Here is a 21256-nt window from a genome sequence, read left to right on the forward strand (position 1 = left end):
TAGTCAAAATGGCAATGTAAAGCAGCTTACAGCTAGTAGCCAAGAAAACAATAATAATAATAATAAAGTAAAATATTGAAAAAAAAAAAATGCAAGAATTTTGAAGATCAACAATGTAGCAATGCAAACAGCAGAGAACTACAGACATCTTCACACTGAAGTGCACAGATGCACGAATGTAAAAACACCACCAGTTTCATCCTGAGGCTCATCAGAAGAGATTTATTACAACTCTGAGTGTGTTTACTGTATGTATGTATATGTATGTGTTCTGCAAGAGCAACCTGCAGACACATTCACTGTCAGCTTACTGCTTCTGTACCCACCACCAACACAACCACCTCCACCTTTTGCATGGTTATCACTTTCCGAACATTCGACCACATAGCAAGAATCTGGTTTGAAATAGTAGTAGTAGTAGTAGTAGTAGTAGTAGTAGTATTTACTTCTTTACACTTTTTTTCTTTTCACCTTTGTTCTACTATATTGCATGTTAGACATTTTCGTTTCAATAGTATGTAGAACTGACATATCTTTTAAATTTATTTAAAATTTTCTATCTTTATTTTTACTCCAGTTTTTTTTCTCTTTTGTTTTGTAAACTCTTTAATTTTGGTTTCCTTTTCTTTCTTTTTTTTCTTTTTCTTTTTATCAATTTTAATTTCTTTTTCCTTGATTTTAATTTTATATCATTTCATCACATTCATATCCATCTTGTTTTTGCTCCATCCTCCCACCCTCCCACAACCTACCACCAGTCCACTAAAAACCACTTTTCCTTTTTTTATCATTATTATCCCTTTCTTCCTTATTTTCTTCCTCCTCCTTTTTTTTTCTTCAGCCTCTCATCATCATCTGAAAGAAAAAAATCACATGTTTTGTTGAAAATTTTATTATTTTTAAATGGTTATTGATGAAGTAATCAAAAGTAAAAATATTGATAATAATAACAATAATAAGCTTATTGTAAGCAGCTCCTTAGAAAATAGTAAAAAGGGGGACAAAAAGCAGTTATAAATCAAGAAAGACAAATAGCAATGTATATATATATATATATATATATATATATAATTTAGAGTTGTAAAAGAATTTATATTCTACAATGATAGATGATAGGCTTAATCAGAATTTAATGAATATATAAAGTTTTAGATATTAGTATAAGGATTAATTAAATATTTTGTCATTTGTCTTCTATGAGTTTTGATCCATAAAACTAAGAAAATGACTCAATTTTGACAGTTAAAAATAGTGATTTCTTAATTTTCTAGTATCTAGTTTTTGTTTTGAACTTAGTTTTTATTACTAAAGTAACAATGTAAACTAGGTAAAGAAAAAGAAAAAGATGAGTAAAAAATTCAAAACACATTTTCTAGTTCAAATTTAATCCGTATAATTACCTTCCTCTTCTAGCAGAAGGCTGATACATCAACCAAGAAAGAAATCACAGTCCTGGATCCAAAGCGCTCAAATGCAATCAACATTGGTCTCAAGGTGTTGCCTCCACCTCGTACAATCAAAGCTGCTATATTAAAAATGGATAGTTCCGTAATAAACAAAGAAGGAATTGAAGTAAGTTCTTATTTCATAGTTACAGACACTAAATATGGCATGTTTTACCTTGGAAAATTTATGAAGATCCTTAATCAATTTTCAACCCTTGTTCATGTTTTATAAGGGCTATCTACATTATTTGACCAAATCCCAGAGGGAGCAGCCAATCTGCTTATATACACATCAAATCTAGTACATTAATATACCAAATCTTGAAATCATTACTTAATTTTAAAATTTCAAAATCTGTGACACCAACAGAAATATCTCTATTTGTTTATCTCTTTCATTTTCTCATGGTAAAACTTGCTTACTTCCAATAAAAGTATATTGCTCACACCATATGTGTGTGTGTGTGTTTCAGTGTGCATGCATGTGTGTAAGGAATTTCATTAGGGTGACAGTGATTTTAAAAAGGGATGTAAAAGAACATTTATTTTAAAAGCATATTTTTCTGTTAGTAAATACATTTTTTCTTACACATGCACACACACACACACACACACACACACACATAGACTCAATTGGTGCTGGGTATGGATTAAAAGTTTAAGATTAAAAATGTAAATCCCAGTAATAGACCACCACATCATCATTCCATAAAATGTGTTTGAGGGAAAAAATATTTTAAAATATCAATATATGTAACAAAGAAACAAGGAAGGTACCAGGTGGTCATGAGATGTGCTAGAAACAAAAATATCTTCCTTAAATCACACACCTTTTCATCTAAAAATTATTTTGAAATTATAAACAGAAACAAATTGCAGATGCAGTCTATATTTTAAGACTATGATTAAAAAGTACTTTGAAAAATGCCAAACTTTTAGGACTTACAAGGTTGCAGGGTGGATAAAATTTTTTTTTAAACTTCACTATTGTTTTCAAATTACATTTCATTTACTGCTTGAAAATAAAGGAAGTAGGGATTGTAATGATGATTGCTAATTTCATAAATTTCTTTTTGTTTTAGTTCTTCCGTTATTTTTAAGTGCATAGTGCAAAAAATTAGATAAAATTAGTCCTCAAGGAGAGGAGATGGGATTCATAAATTTTCAAAAAATTTTTTTCATAAAAAGCTTCCCATCATTTACAAGGATGTAGTGAGGGGAAAAATTGGAAAAATTTCCATCAAAACAGAGAAAATCAAACTTATGTAGGTCTGCTATTTCGAAAGTTTGCCAAGGCAATCTGTTGTGAAAATTACCTAGCAACAACAAGATACTCAGCTAGTAAGTGTGTGTGTTTGTATAGAGAGAGAGATAGATAGAGTTCATCAAGCTTTGCATGTGTTTATTTTATTTCTTGTATTCTTTGATTATTCTGAAATATTTTCTCTTCTGCTTCCAGAAAATATTGTTTACAATGATCCCAGCTGATGAAGAGAAAACTCAGATTTTAGATGCGCAGATGTTGTATCCTGACACACCCCTGGGAACTGCTGAGCAGTTCCTTCTTATATTATCATCTATAAGTGAGCTGCAGGCACGGCTTCGCCTATGGTTGTTCAAATTAGATTATGAAACGCTAGAACAGGTAAGAAAGATTTATTTTTTTATTTTTTAAAAAGAACACAATCTCATGTACTGTTAGTTAAATATCTTATCAACCCACCCAATTCGCTTTATTTGCTTTGCCCATAATAAATGTTAACTTTCAGCCAAGTATGGATGTGTTTTAAATAACTGGTCCCTCCTTGTTTCTCTTCCAGGAAATTGCAGAACCATTAATGGACTTGAAGAAAGGAATTGAAGAATTACTTGTTAATAAAACATTCAAGTACATATTATCTGCAATGTTAGCTATTGGTAGTTTCTTGAATGGTACACAGGTAAGATATACAGCTTTATTTTTTGATATTTTTGTTTTTATGATTATTCCATTAGTCTCCTTAATTCCCTTCGTTTTATTTGAATCATTATAATTTCATATGATTAAAAAAAAATTATTCTTTTGAAAGATAACTGAACTTACAGTCCTTCCCTCCCTCCCCTCTTTTTCTCCCTCTTACTTTATCTTTCTCTCTGTCAATCTCTCAGTTCTGTGTAGCACCTGAGGATGTTCTGTTTGGGTGTTCAGTACCTTAGCTTTTTATAACATTCAGTTAAGCTTCCAGAACCTTCGACAAGACTATTAGAAGAGAAAATCCACAAAACTGGTTTCAAGTCTACTGCTTCTTTGGTTACACACTAGTCAATCTGATTGGTTGAACCATGCTCATGTAGGCATTAATACATTTTATGATGACACACTTAATTTGTCATAGCTGGTCTTTTCTTTTTATGACAATATAGTTAAGCTGTGATTCTAAACTGGATTATCTGAACAAGATGATTTGAAAATCAGCAGAAGCCTCACCACAAGCAAACGCAGATATCTTTTACTCAACCACTCTTCATGAAATGATATCTCCCCTATTAATGTCTGTTTCAGGTACAAGGCTTTACAATAGATTACTTGGCTAAAGTACCAGAAGTGAAGGACACAGTCCATAAACATTCTTTACTTCATCATTTATGCACCATCATCATTGAGCAGTTCCCAGATGGTACAGATCTTTATTCAGAGATTGGGGCCATTAACCGGTGTGCAAAAGTAAGTTGATATTAATATATCTTCCTATTTGTATTTTCATTCAAAATTTTCACTGTCACCATATTTATGTTTAAACGTACTTGTCTTTAATTTAATTAATTTTGAAAATAACAAAGAATTTAGTACAATAATTTTACCATTAAAACCTTCCATCAAAAATTTTGATGAAATTTTGATGGAAGGTCTTAATTTAAATCACTTTAAACCTTTTATTACAAAATTTCCGTTGAGATACCTAACCTTAGTTTCAATTAATTTTGAAGATAATGAAAAATTTAGTAGAATAATTTTGTCATTATTAAATTGGTATTTGAAACATAAATAAACATGAAGTTTTAATAGAAAATTACTTTTTTAAAACGTGGAATTTGTATAATAAAACCAGGGGCAGATTCTGGCAAGATGGTATCTGAAGAGTTAAAACTTTTCTTCTGTTCCACATAAAAATTCTGTTTAAAAACATACTATATTTATTCATGTTCATATTTTATTTTCATAATTATTTTTTAAGTACCTTAACTTAATCATTAAATCTTATAAAATTTTTGATTTAAAATTAGTTTACTATAGCTATGAGCTTAAGGAGCTCATCACAAATTCTAACCTTATTACAGCCAATGCATATACTGTACCTTTGGCTAAGGAACTTAAGTCTGCTTGTCTCACTGAATTTAACTGGACATGTTCCAAAAAGTAATTTTTATTGATTTTATTGGAATTTTGTCTTTGAATTTTTTAGATTGATTGGGATGAACTTGCTGAGAAGCTGGAGAAAATGGAATTAGATTGTAAAAATTCCTGGGAACACTTAAAAGCAGTTGTGAAACACGACCGATGCTCAGCCTTGAAGAGCAAGTAAGTTAATTATAACCTTAATTACAAAGCAAGTAATTTAATAATAAGCATATAAATAAATAGCATAGACACAGTATGGACGGTATCATTGATACATGTACTTGAAATATTTTGATTACTTCTATTGAAATAAATTCTTTAAAAAATTGCAAATATGTCCACAATATAGCAACAGTGTATGACAGAAGGACAACTTGGTAGTACTAGACCAACAATTTATTGATGAATTAAGCTTGGAATCACTCACTCCACTCCACTCTCTGGGCCCTGCAAATGTCTCTTCACTCTGCCTTTTCAAACACTACTTCATTAGTTTCTATTCTTCAAAGCTCACTGGTTTTGTGTTAGTCCCACTTAAGCTTACACAACTCAAAACTTTACTCTATCCCTAGTCATCTACATCATGTTCTTCTCCACACATATATATACTCACAGAGATATTATCCGTTGTGGCTAATCATTCTTCTCCAGATTGTTATATCCCTCTGTAATTCCCTCCCTGTTTTTTCAACAAGAAAGTCAACTTCTTCCTTCAAACCAAGCATATATATAAAAAAGAATAAACCTTAACTTACAATTTCTAACATCCATCACTTCTTATGAATGCATCAACCATGGCTACTTTCCACTGTCAGCAAATAACATTCCTGTTATTCACATTGCATCTCCTTCATTTTTCAACCACCTCTCCTGCTCATACTGACCAAACAAAAGAACCTTTCTCAATTTCTGCTATAAATAGTAGCCAAATCATGACCGAAGGGGGTCACAATCACAATATGTATTATAGATTAACAGGAATAATAGCTTTTAATTTGTTAGTTCCTTTAAATCAATAGCTTTAATATAGACTTTGTTTTATCTTCTCACGTCCTTGTTGAAATTATTGTTCATAAGCATTAAGGCAAATGTATATATAAAAAACTTATCGTAAATTTCCGTATTTATTTACAGAACTTGTGAATTTCTACAAGATGCTGCTGAAAGAATTATGATTTTGAAAATCATTCACAGAAGAGTTGTTACAAGGTAAAACTTAATTTCTTCTTCATATTTCAATAAATTTAGTTGCTGACAAAATTCATCCAAATTTGCATAGATTATAAGCATACTGATTAGTAATTTACAATAATTTATGATACTGAAGGCTAAAGCATTAATTAACAATTCATCTTTATGCTTTTTTATAAAATTCAGTTTATCTCACTCTTTCTGATTCAGTATCTCACAGTCTCATTCTTAAATCTAAATCAAAAATTTCTTCTTACTTTTTTAACTAAATTTCTTATGCATTTTTCATTAACATTTCCCCATCAAGAATAAAAGTACTAAATAAGTATTTATTAACCAAGCCATAAGATTTCAGATTTAAGAGAAAAGATACCAAATTGTGTGCTGTTTATGCCTTTCTCAATGGCATTTACAATAGAAATTAAATGAAGTGATGTTACAACTAAAAAGATATAGTTTATATAGATATTCCTAGAATATTACTGTCACTGGCACAACAGTTTGTTGAAAAAAGGTTATAAGAGGGGGGGGAGCATACATATAAATCAAGTAATGAAAAACAGAAAATAAACTTAGAAGTACATTCACAATACACAAAATATAATGCAAAAAGACAGAGAAGTAAACATCAAGAATCATAAGGAGAAAAGGGTACATAGTTACACTAGGAATTGTGCTGGTGAATTTCAGAAAGCTTGGAATTTTTGAAGCTAACAACTGATGTGGGTAATTTATTCCATGCTTCAACAACTCTGAACATGATAAAATTTATTTATGTTTTATACTATATTTACTACCCTAGTTATTTTTTTTTTCATTTGCGTTTCACTGAACTGCCATTTTCAGTATTATTAATCTGGGCATACTCCCTTTCTCTTTTACTTGTTTCAATCATTTGACTGTGGCCATGCTGGAGCACAGCCTTATTCTTTGTAAGCCTAGTACTTATTCTATCAGTCTCTTTTGCCGAATTGCTAAGTTACGGGTACGTAAACACACCACCATCGGTTATCAAGCGATGTTGGAGGGACACACATAGACACACAAACATATACACACACACACACATATATATATATACATATATATGACAGGCTTCTTTTAGTTTCTGTCTACCAAATCCACTCACACGGCTTTGGTTGGCCCGAGGCTATAGTAGAAGACACTTGCCCAAGGTGCCACGCAGTGGGAATGAACCTGGAAACATGTGGTTGGTAAGCAAGCTACTTACCACACAACCACTCCTTTGCCTATATGTATTTTTTTTTTGTCAATAAATATTATCCTTAGTGTGAAACATTAGATCTGTGTTGTGTTGGACTCTTTTTGCTCTGATAATAACAGTTGTTGTGATATTTGTTTGTTCAGGTACCAAAAACTGTTGATGTATATGGGGCTTCCAGTTAGTGTGGCTAAAGACCAAAAAATTAGTCAGTTCTGTAAAGTGATCAGCGAATTTGCTCTAGAGTACCGAACGACTCGAGACAAAGTGAACCAACAGCTACTCAAGAAACAGAATCAACGAGAGAGGAAGAAGACGCGTGGTAAAATGATTGTTGATGTAAGTATTGCACTTTTAGACAAAAAAAACATATTTGAAATTCCCATACAGCATAAAAGTCAACTCAGTATAAAAAGAAATTTTACTCTATTTTTAACTTACCCAATATAAAGAAACTACCTTGGTAAAATAGGGTTACCAAGCATATATATAAATTGGATTGAGTTCTGCCTTTTTCTGTTGCAAATGATAATGGATTCAACAAATTATAGACCATCTTACAAGTTATCATCATCATTCCTTTTTCTTATTGATACCAATGCTAGCAAATATGAATATCTGTGGCATTAAGTCTATTTTTAACAATATGGTCTTTTAATTTACTATTTATGAATGTGTGTTGTTTACTTTCAATTTACAGACTGAGAAGTTTGTCAAATCTAAAGAACATGTTGCAGAGGATCCTTTACAGAAATTACTGGCCAATGGCTACACAAGTGCTGACGAACGTGGTTTACCTGGTCAGCTCTTGAGGAAAAAAGTTGGTAAGTATTTTGAACAGATTTTCTTACAGAAATTTCTCAAAAAAAAAAATACCATTATTCTATCTATATATAAAATGTATATATTTTACTTTGATGAAGGGCTAACTGCCGAAGCACTGAGATTCTTTCTCTTCTCATTAAAGCATTAGGCTAATATTATATTTGTTAACTTGTCCCTCCTGTGTTATCTTTTGTTATTTTTCATTGCATTTACACTTAGTGTATGTGCTTTCAGCATTGTTTTGGCAACATAATCTATATTATATGATCCAATATAAATTACCAGCCACTAGTTCTTGATTAGTAAAAATGATCTATCCTTGTGTTGGCACAGTTTGAGGCCAATATTACAAGGCTTGTCATCTAAGCTAGAGTGTAATGTGGCAGGCAAACATAGAGGGCAGGTACTGAAAGGGAAAGCAGTTGGATGTGATGTCAGGAGAGTAAGGAGCCTTTTAATTTTGAGGGGAAAAAATAAGACTCATACTTAGGTTTTCTGGTAGCCATCAGAATGAAACCTCTCTGCTTGTTTTGAGTTGGAGTGAGTCAAGAGTAAATTAAGTTTTTTTCTCTTCATTGTGGTCTCCCTAGAACTCCACCAGAAAAAGGTAACATCAACCAAGGTAAGGTTAGATTATTTGCCTATTCACCAACAGAGAGTTCAAACAATGAACTATTTTTGTTTTCCCTTAATTTTTCTTGTCATTTACAAAGACACAGACATAGCTGTGTGGTTAAGAAGTTTGCTTCCCAACCATGTAGTCTCAGGTTCACTTCTACTGCGCAGCACCGTGGGCAAGTATTTTCTGCTATAACCCCAAAGCAACCAATGCTTTATGAGTGGATTAGGTAAATTCTGTGTGTGTGTGTGTGTGTGTGTGTTAGTCCCCACTCCCAACCACTTAACAACCAGTATTGTTTTTTTTTTTACATTTCCATAACATTGCTACTTGACAAAAAAGTACCAGGCTTTAAAGTTTATTTGTTCAACTGAAACCTTTCAAAGCTGTGCCCACCAACTTGGTTGCAGTTCAATGACTATAACTAGTAAAAATAAAAGATCCTATGGTAATAAGGATTTGAGAGTTATGCTTTTGTTTGCCTTCCAGGTCGAGGTTGTCTAACAACAGATTCTGAGATGTATGATACTGCTGATGATGAAATTTTAGAAGCATGTGTACGAACAGCAGCCACACCACTAAAGAGACCACAGAAAGAAAGACGACGTTCTAGAGGACCTCGGAAATCTTGTAAGCATCTTTTTTTATTATCATAATATGTGAAATTCTTGAATTATATGACAAAACAAGAATAGTTAGCTAGCGGGGACCTATAATCTAACAATATTATAACCTTACTGTTGCGTATATTGACAATTATGTTGGTGAAAAGAATCATTGATTAAGAGGTCTTCTTAATGAAGATATCATCTCACTCTTGAAAAATATTATTCATTTTCTTCAGATACTGATGTTTGAAAATATATATTTCTGAATAATATATATGTTCTCTTGCTTGGAAATATGTGAGGGTTGGCAATAGGAAGGGCAACTGTTGAGGACATATAAAAGAATAAAAGAAAAGTATATATATATATATATATATATATATATACACACACACACATCATCATTTCAATGTTCATTTTTCCATTCATGCATAGTTCAGATGGAATTCAGTGAGGCAGATTTTCTTAAGATTGATGCCTTTCTATTGCCAACCCTCACTTGTTTCCAAGCAAGGTAATATTTCCCCATGCATAAAGTGGGAGCTGGCAGAGTCGTTAGCATGTTGGACAAAATGCTTAGCGGCATTTCATCTGTCTTTATGTTCTGAGTTCTAATTCCACCAAGGTCGACTTAGCCTTTCATCCTTTTGTAATCAATAACATTTGTACCAGTTGAGTGTTGGGGTTGATGTAATTGACTTACTCTTTCCCCCGAAATTGCTGGCCTTGTGCCAAAACTTGAGACCAATATTTCCCCATGCATATGTCCCTAGATAATTTAATCATACCTTACTCAAATAAGATATGATTTTATGTCTATGTGACTACAAGAAATGGGAAATATGAAACTCAAATATACCACATAAGGGAGAATCTAGACCATTTACCAAATTTACCTTGTGGTAAAATACAAATAATTAATTGTTGAAATTAAATATTATTTTTATTACACATTTCATATTCAGACCCTTGTGGCTGATAAAGAAATTTCATATTTTAGAAGCATGGTTGCATATGGTTTCTTGGGATTGTTTTTATCGTATGCTTAGATCATTCTGAAAAAAAGATCTCTATATATATGTGTATGTATATAACTTACTATATACATATATATATAGCTTTCAGTTAATTCTTGCTTGTGAACATGGATGTTGTAAAATTTTGCATATATGTTGCTATATATCTATAAAGAACCATTTCACTCAGAAATTAATGTACGATAAATTCTGTATGTATATGAAAATGTTAATTTCTGTGCATAAATATCCATTATTCATAAAATGCTATGTTGGTATTGTATATATATTTTGGTAACCTTAAATATTCTAATCTTTGGCTTTCTAATATAATGCTTTCATTATCATCATTAAGGCAAAATTGATAATGTTGGACAAAATGCTTAGCAGCATTTCTTCCAGCTCTTTACATTCTGAGTTCAAATCCCACGTTTGCCTTTGATCCTTTTGGGATTGATAAAATAAAGCATCAGTGAAATACTGGGGTCGAAGTAATCGACTAACTACCTCTTGCTAAAATTACTGGCCTTGGGCCAAAATTTGAAACAATTATTATTATTATTATTATTATTCATTGTGTCTACTCTTGGTTAGTATCTTTTGATGATTAAAAGAAAATTTTTTTTTTTTTAAATCCTTGTAATGCTTCCTATCTGTCCATGCTTATTAACTTGGCTGCATTTCATAAAATTTCAGGGACCTGGGAAAATGGCCTCTAGGTAATATTGAGTTGGTTGTAGCCAATCTATTTTGGTGTTGTATGCAGGCTTCATTTATCTGACTGTAGTTTTGGTCACATGCTCAGTCAGCTCACAAATACTTGAAAGCTAAAACACAATTTTTAATTTATAACTGTTTCACAATTCTCAACTGTCCAATACTTTTTAATTTCCTTGTTTTTTTTTATTTCTTTTTGTCTGCATTTGTGTATTTATTATGTAAATGTGTTGAAATGTAATTTTTTTGAAGGCATCGGTATGTCTTGCTGCTCTTGCTTCTAACTAATACAGTTTTTAAGTATTACTTAGAAAATGTTAGCAAACCAATTTCTTCTTAATACAGTTGAATTTTGAATGATTACAAACCAGGACTAAAATCTGTACTTTCACTTGTTTTTGCAATCAGTAGCAACAAAATTTCACCCTAGTTTCCCTTCAATAATGTGAGCAGGCATGTAGCTCCTCTACAGCAAAAATCCTGTTCTGCTCTGGAACCTTCTCATACTTAACTGCTCATTCCTTAGCATAAAAGTCACCTCCCTCTCTATTGTTGAAAGGGATCTTAGTCTTGTAGGTTGTATGGTAACCTCAATAATGTTCATGCCATGAAAAAAGGTACCTGGTATATGATGTAAATTGGCTGGCATTAGGAAGGGCATCCAGCCATAAAAACCATGCTAGAGTGGACACTGGAGCACAATGTGGTCCTCAGATCCGTTGGAGTATGTCAAACTGTCCGACCCATGCCAGAATGGAAAATGGACATCAAATTGTGATAATAATGATCTCATAAGTACAATTATTGTGAGACCTGCACAGCTTGTTTACAATGTAATAAAATGCTGTCTTGTTGCTGTAATCAGGAGCTAATTAAATATAGATCTCAGAAATAATTTTGGCTCTCATGTTTTGTTTTCTTTTGTTTTGTTGAGGCATTAATACCTTAACTTTGCACCAATATTGGAAACATTTATTTAGCTATTTTATGGAATTTTATATGTCATAGTGATGATGACCTTTGATGTGGTTGAACAACCAGCCCCAACCAGTTGGGATTTACAGTGTGGATTGTATTATTCTTCCTTTTGATCACTGAATACAAAACGTGGCACATGAGATCCGTGTTTGAGTGATGTTGCTGAGCCACCGTCTCAGCATTGTATGCTAATCTGTCGCAATATTACCCATTTACAGCTGAGTAGACTGGTGCAACATGAAACTGTGTTTTGCTCAAAAACACAACACACAGCTGGTCTAGGAATCGAAACTACCATCTCACAATCACAAGTGCAACACCCAACACTAGATCACATGCCTTAAATGTCATAAAAGATTGTTATTTTTCAAACTTCCTGGGACAGACATAATTTTTTTTTTCTGTATGATTAGGAAATACCATAAGAACATTTGTGAAATGTAAATTATTTCCTCAGCTGTGTAAGTTTTATGTGAAATCTCATCACTCGTAGTTTTATGTGTGTCAAGTGAAGGAGAGAGAGAGAGAGAGTATGTGTGTGTGTGTATGTGTTATAGTTCATCTGTTAAGTACAACAGATCTTATTCGTTAAAGCTGTTGCATACACTATGCATTCTTTACAGTAATTGTCCTTTGATTTAGATCTTACTTTATTTTCACGCAATGGAAACTCCTTTGCTTTATGCAAATATTGGATAGTCTGTTAAAAAATCACAATTAGTTTTCTTTTGTTTCTTTGACTATGTATCTTTTTGTTTTTGTGAAAGCTGTATAAATCTGCCCAAAGATTGTAGTTCTAGTAGTAGTAGTAATAGTCTTTTTACTTTTTTCTAAGTAATGTTGTTATTGAAATGTTGGTAACACTTCTTTCGATTATGCCAGAGTTTGAAATGCTTAATAAAATGCACTGATGAAAATATTTGTTCATTTGTCTGCGCTAGTATACATATATATATATGTCTGTGTGTGTTAACTACTAAGTCTGCTTCTCTCTGTTATGTTCTGTTTTAACTACTAGAAATGAAACCGTTCCATGTTTTTATGTTACTTAGCTTTGTTGTCTTTTAACATTTCCAAAATTGCTTTAAACTGTTTACCTCTACAGGATTTCTGTATCAAAATTACACAACATTCTAAGACAAACAAAATATGTTGCTCTTGCTTTTACCTCTAGCTAACTAATATCAAACTGATATAATTTCTATCACCTCTGAACTACATTGTTTCAGGTGCAGTCCCACCACTGTGTGACATGTTGGGCAAGTGTGTTCAACTATAGACCTGGGCTGACCAAAACTTTTAGAGAATTTTGCTTAGTAGAAACAGAAAGGTGGCGAGTTGGCAGAAACGTTAGCACACCAGGCAAAATGCTTAGCAGTATTTCATCTGCCATTACGTTCTGAGTTCAAATTCCGCTGAGGTTGACTTTGCCTTTCATCCTTTCGGGGTCGATAAATTAAGTACCAGTTACGCACTGGGATCGATGTAATCGACTTAATCCCTTTGTCTGTCCTTCTTTGTCCCCTCTGTGTTTAGCCCCTTGTGGGCAATAAAGAAATAAGAAACTGAAAGAAACTCATTTCCTGTGTATGTGTTTCTTTGTCTTGACATTTACACAATAATTGTAAATGATCATCACCCTCATACAATGGTGTCCTTTGTTCTCAATCTTCTGTGGAAGCATGTCTGTCCATGGAGAAATATTGACTTGCTTAGAAACAAGTGAGGGTTGTTAACCAGAAAGACATCCGGCTGTAGAAAATCTACCTCAACAAATTCGATCTGACCCATACTAGCATAGAAAAGTGGATGTAAAAACGATGATGATGATTGAATTCTTGGCTGACATAGTGACTCTATGCAAATTTTATATCACATCATCCACCCAGTTCATAAAAAGATAACAAGTTGCCTTTAATGAACTAGTGGGCATAATCTATCTCATGTTTAAGTCAGGAACAATGTCTCAGTCTGGGGAGAAAAGAAACTTCTTAAATGTAGAAAGACCATTCCCACCACCACTTAGAAACATTGACCCTTAATTTGTTAACTATAAGTAGCTGTTTGACATTGATGATGAATGAGGTCGAACCTACTTCCATTTACAAAGTGGAGAACTTGATGAAGACTAAAGGTGAAATCATTAGATACATGAGTATAGAATTCTTTAGCTGATCTCGATATTAACTCCAGATTTGTGTGTCATTATATTAGATTACACTTCAGATTATTTATACCAAAGTTTCTAAAATTCCATCCATGTGATACACTTTGATCTAATAGTGTTTGATAGCATTTTACATAATTATGTTTGATAGCATTTTAAATAATTATGTAAATTGTTATCTAATTATATATATATAAAGCAAACACAAATAATTTTTAAAAAGCCCACAAAAGTACAAGAGACATTCACAGTTAATGTTATTAAGGTGACATTTGTCAAGAGTGTAAGTTATAATATTTCAGACATCGTCCGTCTCCAGACAGTAGAGGAAAGTCCAGGAGAGAGGAGGAAAATAAAAAAAAAAGATAAAAACGAGATAAAAAAAGGATGAGAGCCTGGACAAAACACACATGGGTTGGATTCACTTACATACACACACATATATATAAAAATTTATTTATCCACTTTAATAAATCTCTGTTGACAAAAATCTGTAGTTAGAAGTCAACTTCTATTGTCATTAAATACAAGAAATGATAATTTAAAAATCTAAGTATACAAGCATTATTCAAAGCATTTTTCTGACTGTTGGTGTCAATGACTATAAAATTACGCATGCTAATTTCTCATATAAGTGTTTACTTTAATTCTACCCTATTAATTAGCAGTTTAAATTAATTACACCGATATTAGATGGTGCTGAGTGTAAGGTCATCTGAGTTAATAAAATCAAAGTCAAGTTTGTAGTTTCTAAAAATTATTAAAGCAAAAAATCCAGGCATGAAGTAGACATTTTATCAAGTTTAACTGTGAAATATGTCAATGATTGTTGCCAACTCTAAAACAGGGAAAATTAAAATAGGTCAGATCAGTCATGCAGAAAGAGTAAAAAATAGTTATTGCCATATATGAATCTATCTAGTCTTCCCCACAAAAAAAAGGGCATATTTTATTGGATGGTATATAAGATGCACAAATAAATGTGTCTCAAAATAAAAAAAAGTTACCCTGGGTCCTATATTCAAAGTTAGACCTCTCATGCTCACTTTTTCCTGAGTATATGCTGCTGAAATTGGGGTCCGTCTAATGTGCCCAAGCACCTTTTATGCCATTAAATGTACTAAATATTAAAACTACTGATCCTCTCATTAGATTAGATTTGGAAATCTATAACCTACCGTATTACAATCAAAGTAGTAAACTGTCGGCTTAAATTAATTGTTGTTGTGGAGCCCCTTAATCAGCTTTGTGTAATGAATGATTTGATATAACCCTGCAGATCTGTTTCTCCGGTTATATCATATCTCTGGCTTGTAGTGCACCATACTGCACATTCTAACATACAGCAATGAGGTGTAGATGCTGCAGCATGATAATCCAGATATATTTCACCCTCTGCACAGCTCTGTCTATACATCAATAAGTTCTGGCAGCAGCCACAACAGGGTCAGGTATGTTGACTAAATCAGGGCACAACAGCTATTCCTCAGCATGCAGCCAGTAAAAGAAAAAATAGAAGATCTCTTGGGAAGATCATGGGTCAGAGAAGAATTTCCACTAAGAAATTGATAATGTAGTTTATAAATCCTGCATTAATCTTAACCCTTTTGTTACTGTATTTCTGTTGAGATGCTCTGTGTTTCTTTCAGTTACTTTAAATATAAGAAAGAATTTAGTAATCATTCAGCTAGTGTTAGGAACATAAATTCTAACTAAGATGGAAGATTTTAATCTAACTAAGGTGGAAGATTTTAATTTAAAGCTTATGAAAACAAGACATTTGTATTAGAGACCCAGAGGTGGTTTCAGCCGGGTTGGTAACGAACGGGTTAAACTGAAATGGATTCAAAAATAGAAAGTGTTGCTGATGTAATATTTAAAACTGTTCTACTGTCATTGGGATGTTACACCTTGTCTGTTCCACACCACTTTCAGTATATATATGTAGATGTATTAATGTACACACACACACACACAATTTTCATCTTATGGCAGAGATTTTTAATTTTCTCTTCTCTATAACAGTTGTTTGCTTTGATTGAGTTCTGCTTTGTTCTTCAAAGTGGTGCTTTTCTATGAAGCATGAATTTTCTTTATTTTTTGGGTACTTTCATTACATTGTGTTTTTCATATTTTGTTGTTCTATTTTTTTACATTGCTTAATTAATGTCTTTTACTGAAGCAAAATGTTCGTTATTCAGTCTGTTCACATCTTAATAACTTTTTCTCCTCCTAGCTGTCCTATTATCTTATTGGTTTCTCTATCTTCTCAGGCATGTCAGATTTTGCTCATTGCACATTTATTTTAGAAAATATTACTTCATCTCAATCAATAATTAATATATTTATATTGCTTTACAGCTTTAAAAAAATTTTCTAAATATTTTCAGAAAACCTACTTAGAGCTAAACTTTGTACTGGTTCCATTTTTCATATCAGATTTTAACATCAAGCTAGTTTAACTCTTTTGTGATCATACATCTAATGATATACACAGGTCACACGTTTTAATAAATTCTGGAAATAATAATTAAAAATTTGGAAGGATTAGATAAAAGGAGTAACTAAGTTTTTCATTATCAAGCTGATGTATGGAACAACTTATCAAGGAGGTTTTACATATAATTATAACAAAACATTTAAACACTTTATGAATATAAACACTTTAAAACAGGATGTTTCATATTACAAAACCAGAGCTATGCAGTGTCAGGCATGTTAGTATTTGAAGGGTTAATGGCTGACTTACTTTGCTGTTGTTTATGTACTGAATATTTGCAGAAATGGCTTCTGTTTAAACTGCTGAGTTATGCCTTGTATTTAATGTTAACCTTTTTAGTACCTACTAAAATCCCTTGGAACTGCCACTGGCTCCTAGGTATCAAAACATAATAGCAAAATAAACAAATTAAAATAGAGGTAACTTCCCATAATAATTTATATGTAAGACTATTGTTAAGTTATGTTCCAAATATTAGCTTAATTAAAACTAGCTTATTATTAAATCTTTCCTAAAATTCTTGTTTTCAAATTTAATTGAAATGCATATAACCAGTGTAATTTCATTAGGAATACAACAGGGTTTAAAGGGCTTAAATATCAGGTTTAACTAAACACTGACATTCCTTAATAGATTCAGGGGTAGGGGAAAGAGGAGAAACTGCAACCATTCTATCTATTAGTATAGTTAAATAAAATATATGATAAAGTAAAAAAAGCCATCAAATTTGAAAATTTTCTTAATCATTAGTAGTGATATCTACTATAAAATACTTCTGAAGTAATCTACCTATACAGAACATATATGCATTCTTTTCATAAACTACAAGGTCCTGATTAGGATAAACAGCAAAAGAAGTAGTGGCATTCATGTCGTGTTCTTTAAAGTTCAAACAACATAATGGAATTTAGTAAATTTAGTCAGGGGTGTAAAATCAGATCACAGAATCAGATTGTCAGCAACTCAGCCTCTCCTTTATGATGGTCACCACACAAAGTAAAAATATTGTCTGAGAAAAATTTTTTCCTTCTTCTACAGTCTGTATTTTTGCTATAAAATTACAGAATCAACAGTTTGAAGGCTCATAGAACTTCTTTCCATATTTTTGCTGTGTGAATATTTTCACATTCGTCACACTGTCTCTCGTACTTGCTCACATCATACCTTTTCCCCTCCCACACACCTTGTATTTAAAATCTGCAGACGGAAACTGAGCGGAAGCTTGTGTGTATATAATATAATATACACATAATATGAGGTGGCAAACAGGCAGAATCGTTAGCATGCCAGACAAAATGCTTAGTGGCATTTCATCTGTCTTTCTCTTTACTTGTTTCAGTCATTTGACTGCGGCCATGCTGGAGCACTGCCTTTAGTCGAGCGAATCAACCCCAGGACTTATTCTTTGGACGCCTAGTACTTATTTTATTGGTCTCTTTTGCCAAACCGCTAAGTTACGGGGATGTAAACACCCCACCATCAGTTGTCAACCGATGTTGGAGGGGACAAACACAGACACACAAACATATACACACATACATATATATATATATATATATATGACGGGCTTCTTTCAGTTTCCATCTACCAAACCCACTCACAAGGCTTTGGTTGGCCCAAAGCTATAGTAGAAGACACTTGCTTAAGGTGCCACGCAGTGGGAATGAGCCCAGAACCATGTGGTTGGTAAGCAAGCTACTTACCACACAGCCACTGAATTGAAATTCCACCAAAGTTGACTTTGCCTTTCATCCTTTCAGGGTCAATAAAATAAGTACCAGTTGAGCATTGGGGTCAATGTAATTGACTAGACCTTCTCCCACTAAAATTGCTGGCTTTGTGCCAAAATGTGAAACCAGTACACACTTAGAATATTATTTTGTACATCACCTAATGGCATTTATGTTGCTAAAGAGATGTAACTTAACCATTCACTGAATAAGAGAGATGAATAGAGATTGATAAAATTACTACTAGACTATATGAGATCAATATCAGTATAATTGACGAGAACCCCTGAAAGCAGTTTCTCAAAATGGTTGCAGTCCAGTGAGTTCAAAGACTATATACAGCCAAAGAATATATATATATATATATATATATATATAATATATATATATATATATATATATACGAAAATTTGAGTAAAATTTTGCAGAATTAGATCTTTTCTGTATTAGATGCATTTATAATTTCACATTGGATTATACCTTGAAATAAGAAAAAAAAAAAAGCCATGCAAGAAAATCTTTAGTCATATTTCTGTCATTGTATTTCATATAATAACTATCAATCAGTGATTCATGTTTTGAGTCAAACATTTGTCTTTTTCAAAGAAAATAATTTTTGAATTAAAATCTGAAGAATTGAAGTAAAACACATGTTTACTTTCGCAGAATATTCTGTGTGTATGCATATGCGGTAAATATTTTAATTCTGAAGTGTAACTGTTTTGAAGTTAAGCTCTTTTATATTTCATTAATAAATTATCTTCAGCTGCTTTATTAAGATATAGAAAAATAAAAGCTAACCAGCAATTATATGTAATTTACTCCATTATAAAATTTATTATGTACTCATATATTTGTTCATTTACTGTTTATAGTGCGACGGACGCTTAAAGGAGGATTAGATACAGAAGAATTGGAAACCATTGCTGCTTATAGCGAAGAAGTTTGAAGTTCCAGTGCTTTTTCTATGCTAAGTTGTACTACTGATGACTAGTACAGTTCTCGATGACTTCCGCCCATCAAGTAATTATGTCAGACAGATATTTGGCCCAGCTGCCTGTCTGTCTTACCTTGTCTTTCAGTACTCTAAGCTACAGCCTATTTCAGCAACAGTAAAACACCTCCAAAACAAATCTGCTCTAATTTATTGCATTAGAATATAAGGAAATGATTGAACATATTAAGGGTCAAAGCTGTTGACTGAAGCCACTTCCAAATTTGCTAAGTCAAAAAAATAAATATCTACATAAGTTCTGAAATCTTTAAGGAACTGTATTTATTTAAAGAAGAAATGATGGTCATTGGCTGAAAGCAAAACTTGAAAATCAAAAAACTTGCTGTTTGTACTGTGAATTATTATTGTTACTTTTTTTTTTTCCTTTCATTTTTCATCTTCCTGGAAAATTATAAATGCCACAATGTAGAATTTGGAAGAGAAAACAAAAATAAATAAATGATTTCGGGTTTTTCAAATGTTTTAAAAACTGGATTTTTGTTATTTTAAGTTTGCTCACTGTAAAGAAAAAGAAATTCATAGCTACGGATTAACACAAAATTTCATTTCAAGTAACATCACATTTTTTGTTAATTAGGTGAATTTAAATTGAATTTAACGCTAACAAAATAACATGTGGTTTGATAAGAAAGTTTCTTGGGCATATAGTGCTTAAGACATATTTGACTACTAAAAACTAAAGAACAAAAGTAACAAAAACTCGTAACAGAATCAGGCAGCAGCTTTTGTACCCAGCTAAAGACATAAGAATTTAAATCTAAAACTTGTTCACACAATTCCAGTTTAGAGCCCTGGGCTGCTTCATCAAAACTGTCATGCTAATGGTTTCACTATTGATTAACGTCACAGCTTCTGCTTCTGAGAGAATTTCCTCTTCTGTTCAAAAGTAAGAAGGATTTGGAGTGTTTAGGGACATCTAGCTAAAAAAGGGAATTAATTGAAGCGATAGATGCAGATTAAGAAAAGCAAGATTAGATTTAGTCTAATTTTAGTGCTAATGATATTTTAAAAATATTTCAAAATAATTAAGAAATTTTTAACGAGACTACCTTAGGCATAAAAATTAAATGCTAAGTAATGAGTTTTAAAATGTTCCATTTTTAAATTCTGATAAATTAATTTAGAATGTGTGAAAAGTTTATAAAAATTTTGCCCTCTCAAAGATGTCTTCAAAAACAATTTTTTCGTGATAATTTTTAAGGGCAATATTGGAAAAATAAATTAAAAAAAAAAACAGAAAAAGCTGTTCATAAAATAAGGATTTTATTTATTTATTTATTTATTTATTTACTACACCACAGCTTTGTCTTCAGTTTCTATTTTATCTCATGAGATTTTTCTTTTTTTTTTCTTTCATTGTTACATCTGTATGTTTTAAGTCCATGTCGGTTTTCAGTGTTTTGTTAAAGATGACTTTGAAAAAATAAACAGAAAATTAGATTTAAAACTTCTCTCATAATTTTTACTTTTTTTATCTTTGCATATTCTAGAAATTTGTTCTATACATTTCACTGATGTTTAACATAATATAACTATTTTCTGTATGTTTAGCCCCTTGTGGGCAATAAAGAAATAAAGCTATTTTCTCTATCCAGTTTGGTAGATTGTACAGGAGACATAATGCCTATAAAAAGCACAATTGATATTTGAAAACAATTTATTGCATTAGAATATAAGGAAATGATTGGACATTGATTTTTTTTTGTTTTTGTTTTCAGTAAATATCTAAGATCATATCTCTACTTTTATAGCAACTAATTTTTAGTTATTTTGTAAAAAATAAACTATGCTAATGATATTTTTTACAATCCATGACAAATCTCTGAAGCTCTAGCTTATCACCT

At 31.9% G+C, this 21256-nt stretch overlaps 1 protein-coding gene and 1 long non-coding RNA gene across 10 annotated transcripts in view; both read left to right on the forward strand.

Moving 5' to 3' along the window:
• LOC115216655 (FH1/FH2 domain-containing protein 3) overlaps nt 1-20822 on the forward strand; it is a 168283-nt gene extending 147461 nt beyond the window's left edge. For 5 of the 9 annotated variants that reach the window (XM_029786149.2, XM_029786152.2, XM_029786155.2 and 2 more), the window contains 10 exons: nt 1414-1572; nt 2905-3090; nt 3266-3385; nt 3988-4149; nt 4889-5004; nt 5959-6033; nt 7384-7576; nt 7938-8061; nt 9171-9311; nt 19273-20822. In XM_029786149.2, coding sequence (XP_029642009.1) covers nt 1414-1572; nt 2905-3090; nt 3266-3385; nt 3988-4149; nt 4889-5004; nt 5959-6033; nt 7384-7576; nt 7938-8061; nt 9171-9311; nt 19273-19346 — 1350 coding nt within the window. In that variant the 3' untranslated portion in view covers nt 19347-20822. Of the gene's footprint in view, nt 1-1413; nt 1573-2904; nt 3091-3265; nt 3386-3987; nt 4150-4888; nt 5005-5958; nt 6034-7383; nt 7577-7937; nt 8062-9170; nt 9312-11001; nt 11025-19272 lie in introns of all 9 variants that reach the window. The other 4 variants (XM_029786150.2, XM_029786151.2, XM_029786158.2 and 1 more) reach the window with 2 other exon arrangements.
• Nucleotides 11031-14572, forward strand: LOC118765192. The gene is made up of 2 exons (XR_005001055.1): nt 11031-13330; nt 13573-14572. It is a non-coding gene; the product is annotated as an uncharacterized LOC118765192 (long non-coding RNA).
• Nucleotides 20823-21256: the final 434 nt, after the last annotated feature.

The sequence above is a fragment of the Octopus sinensis genome, linkage group LG10, assembly GCF_006345805.1.
Source record: "Octopus sinensis linkage group LG10, ASM634580v1, whole genome shotgun sequence".
Taxonomy (NCBI): domain Eukaryota; kingdom Metazoa; phylum Mollusca; class Cephalopoda; order Octopoda; family Octopodidae; genus Octopus; species Octopus sinensis.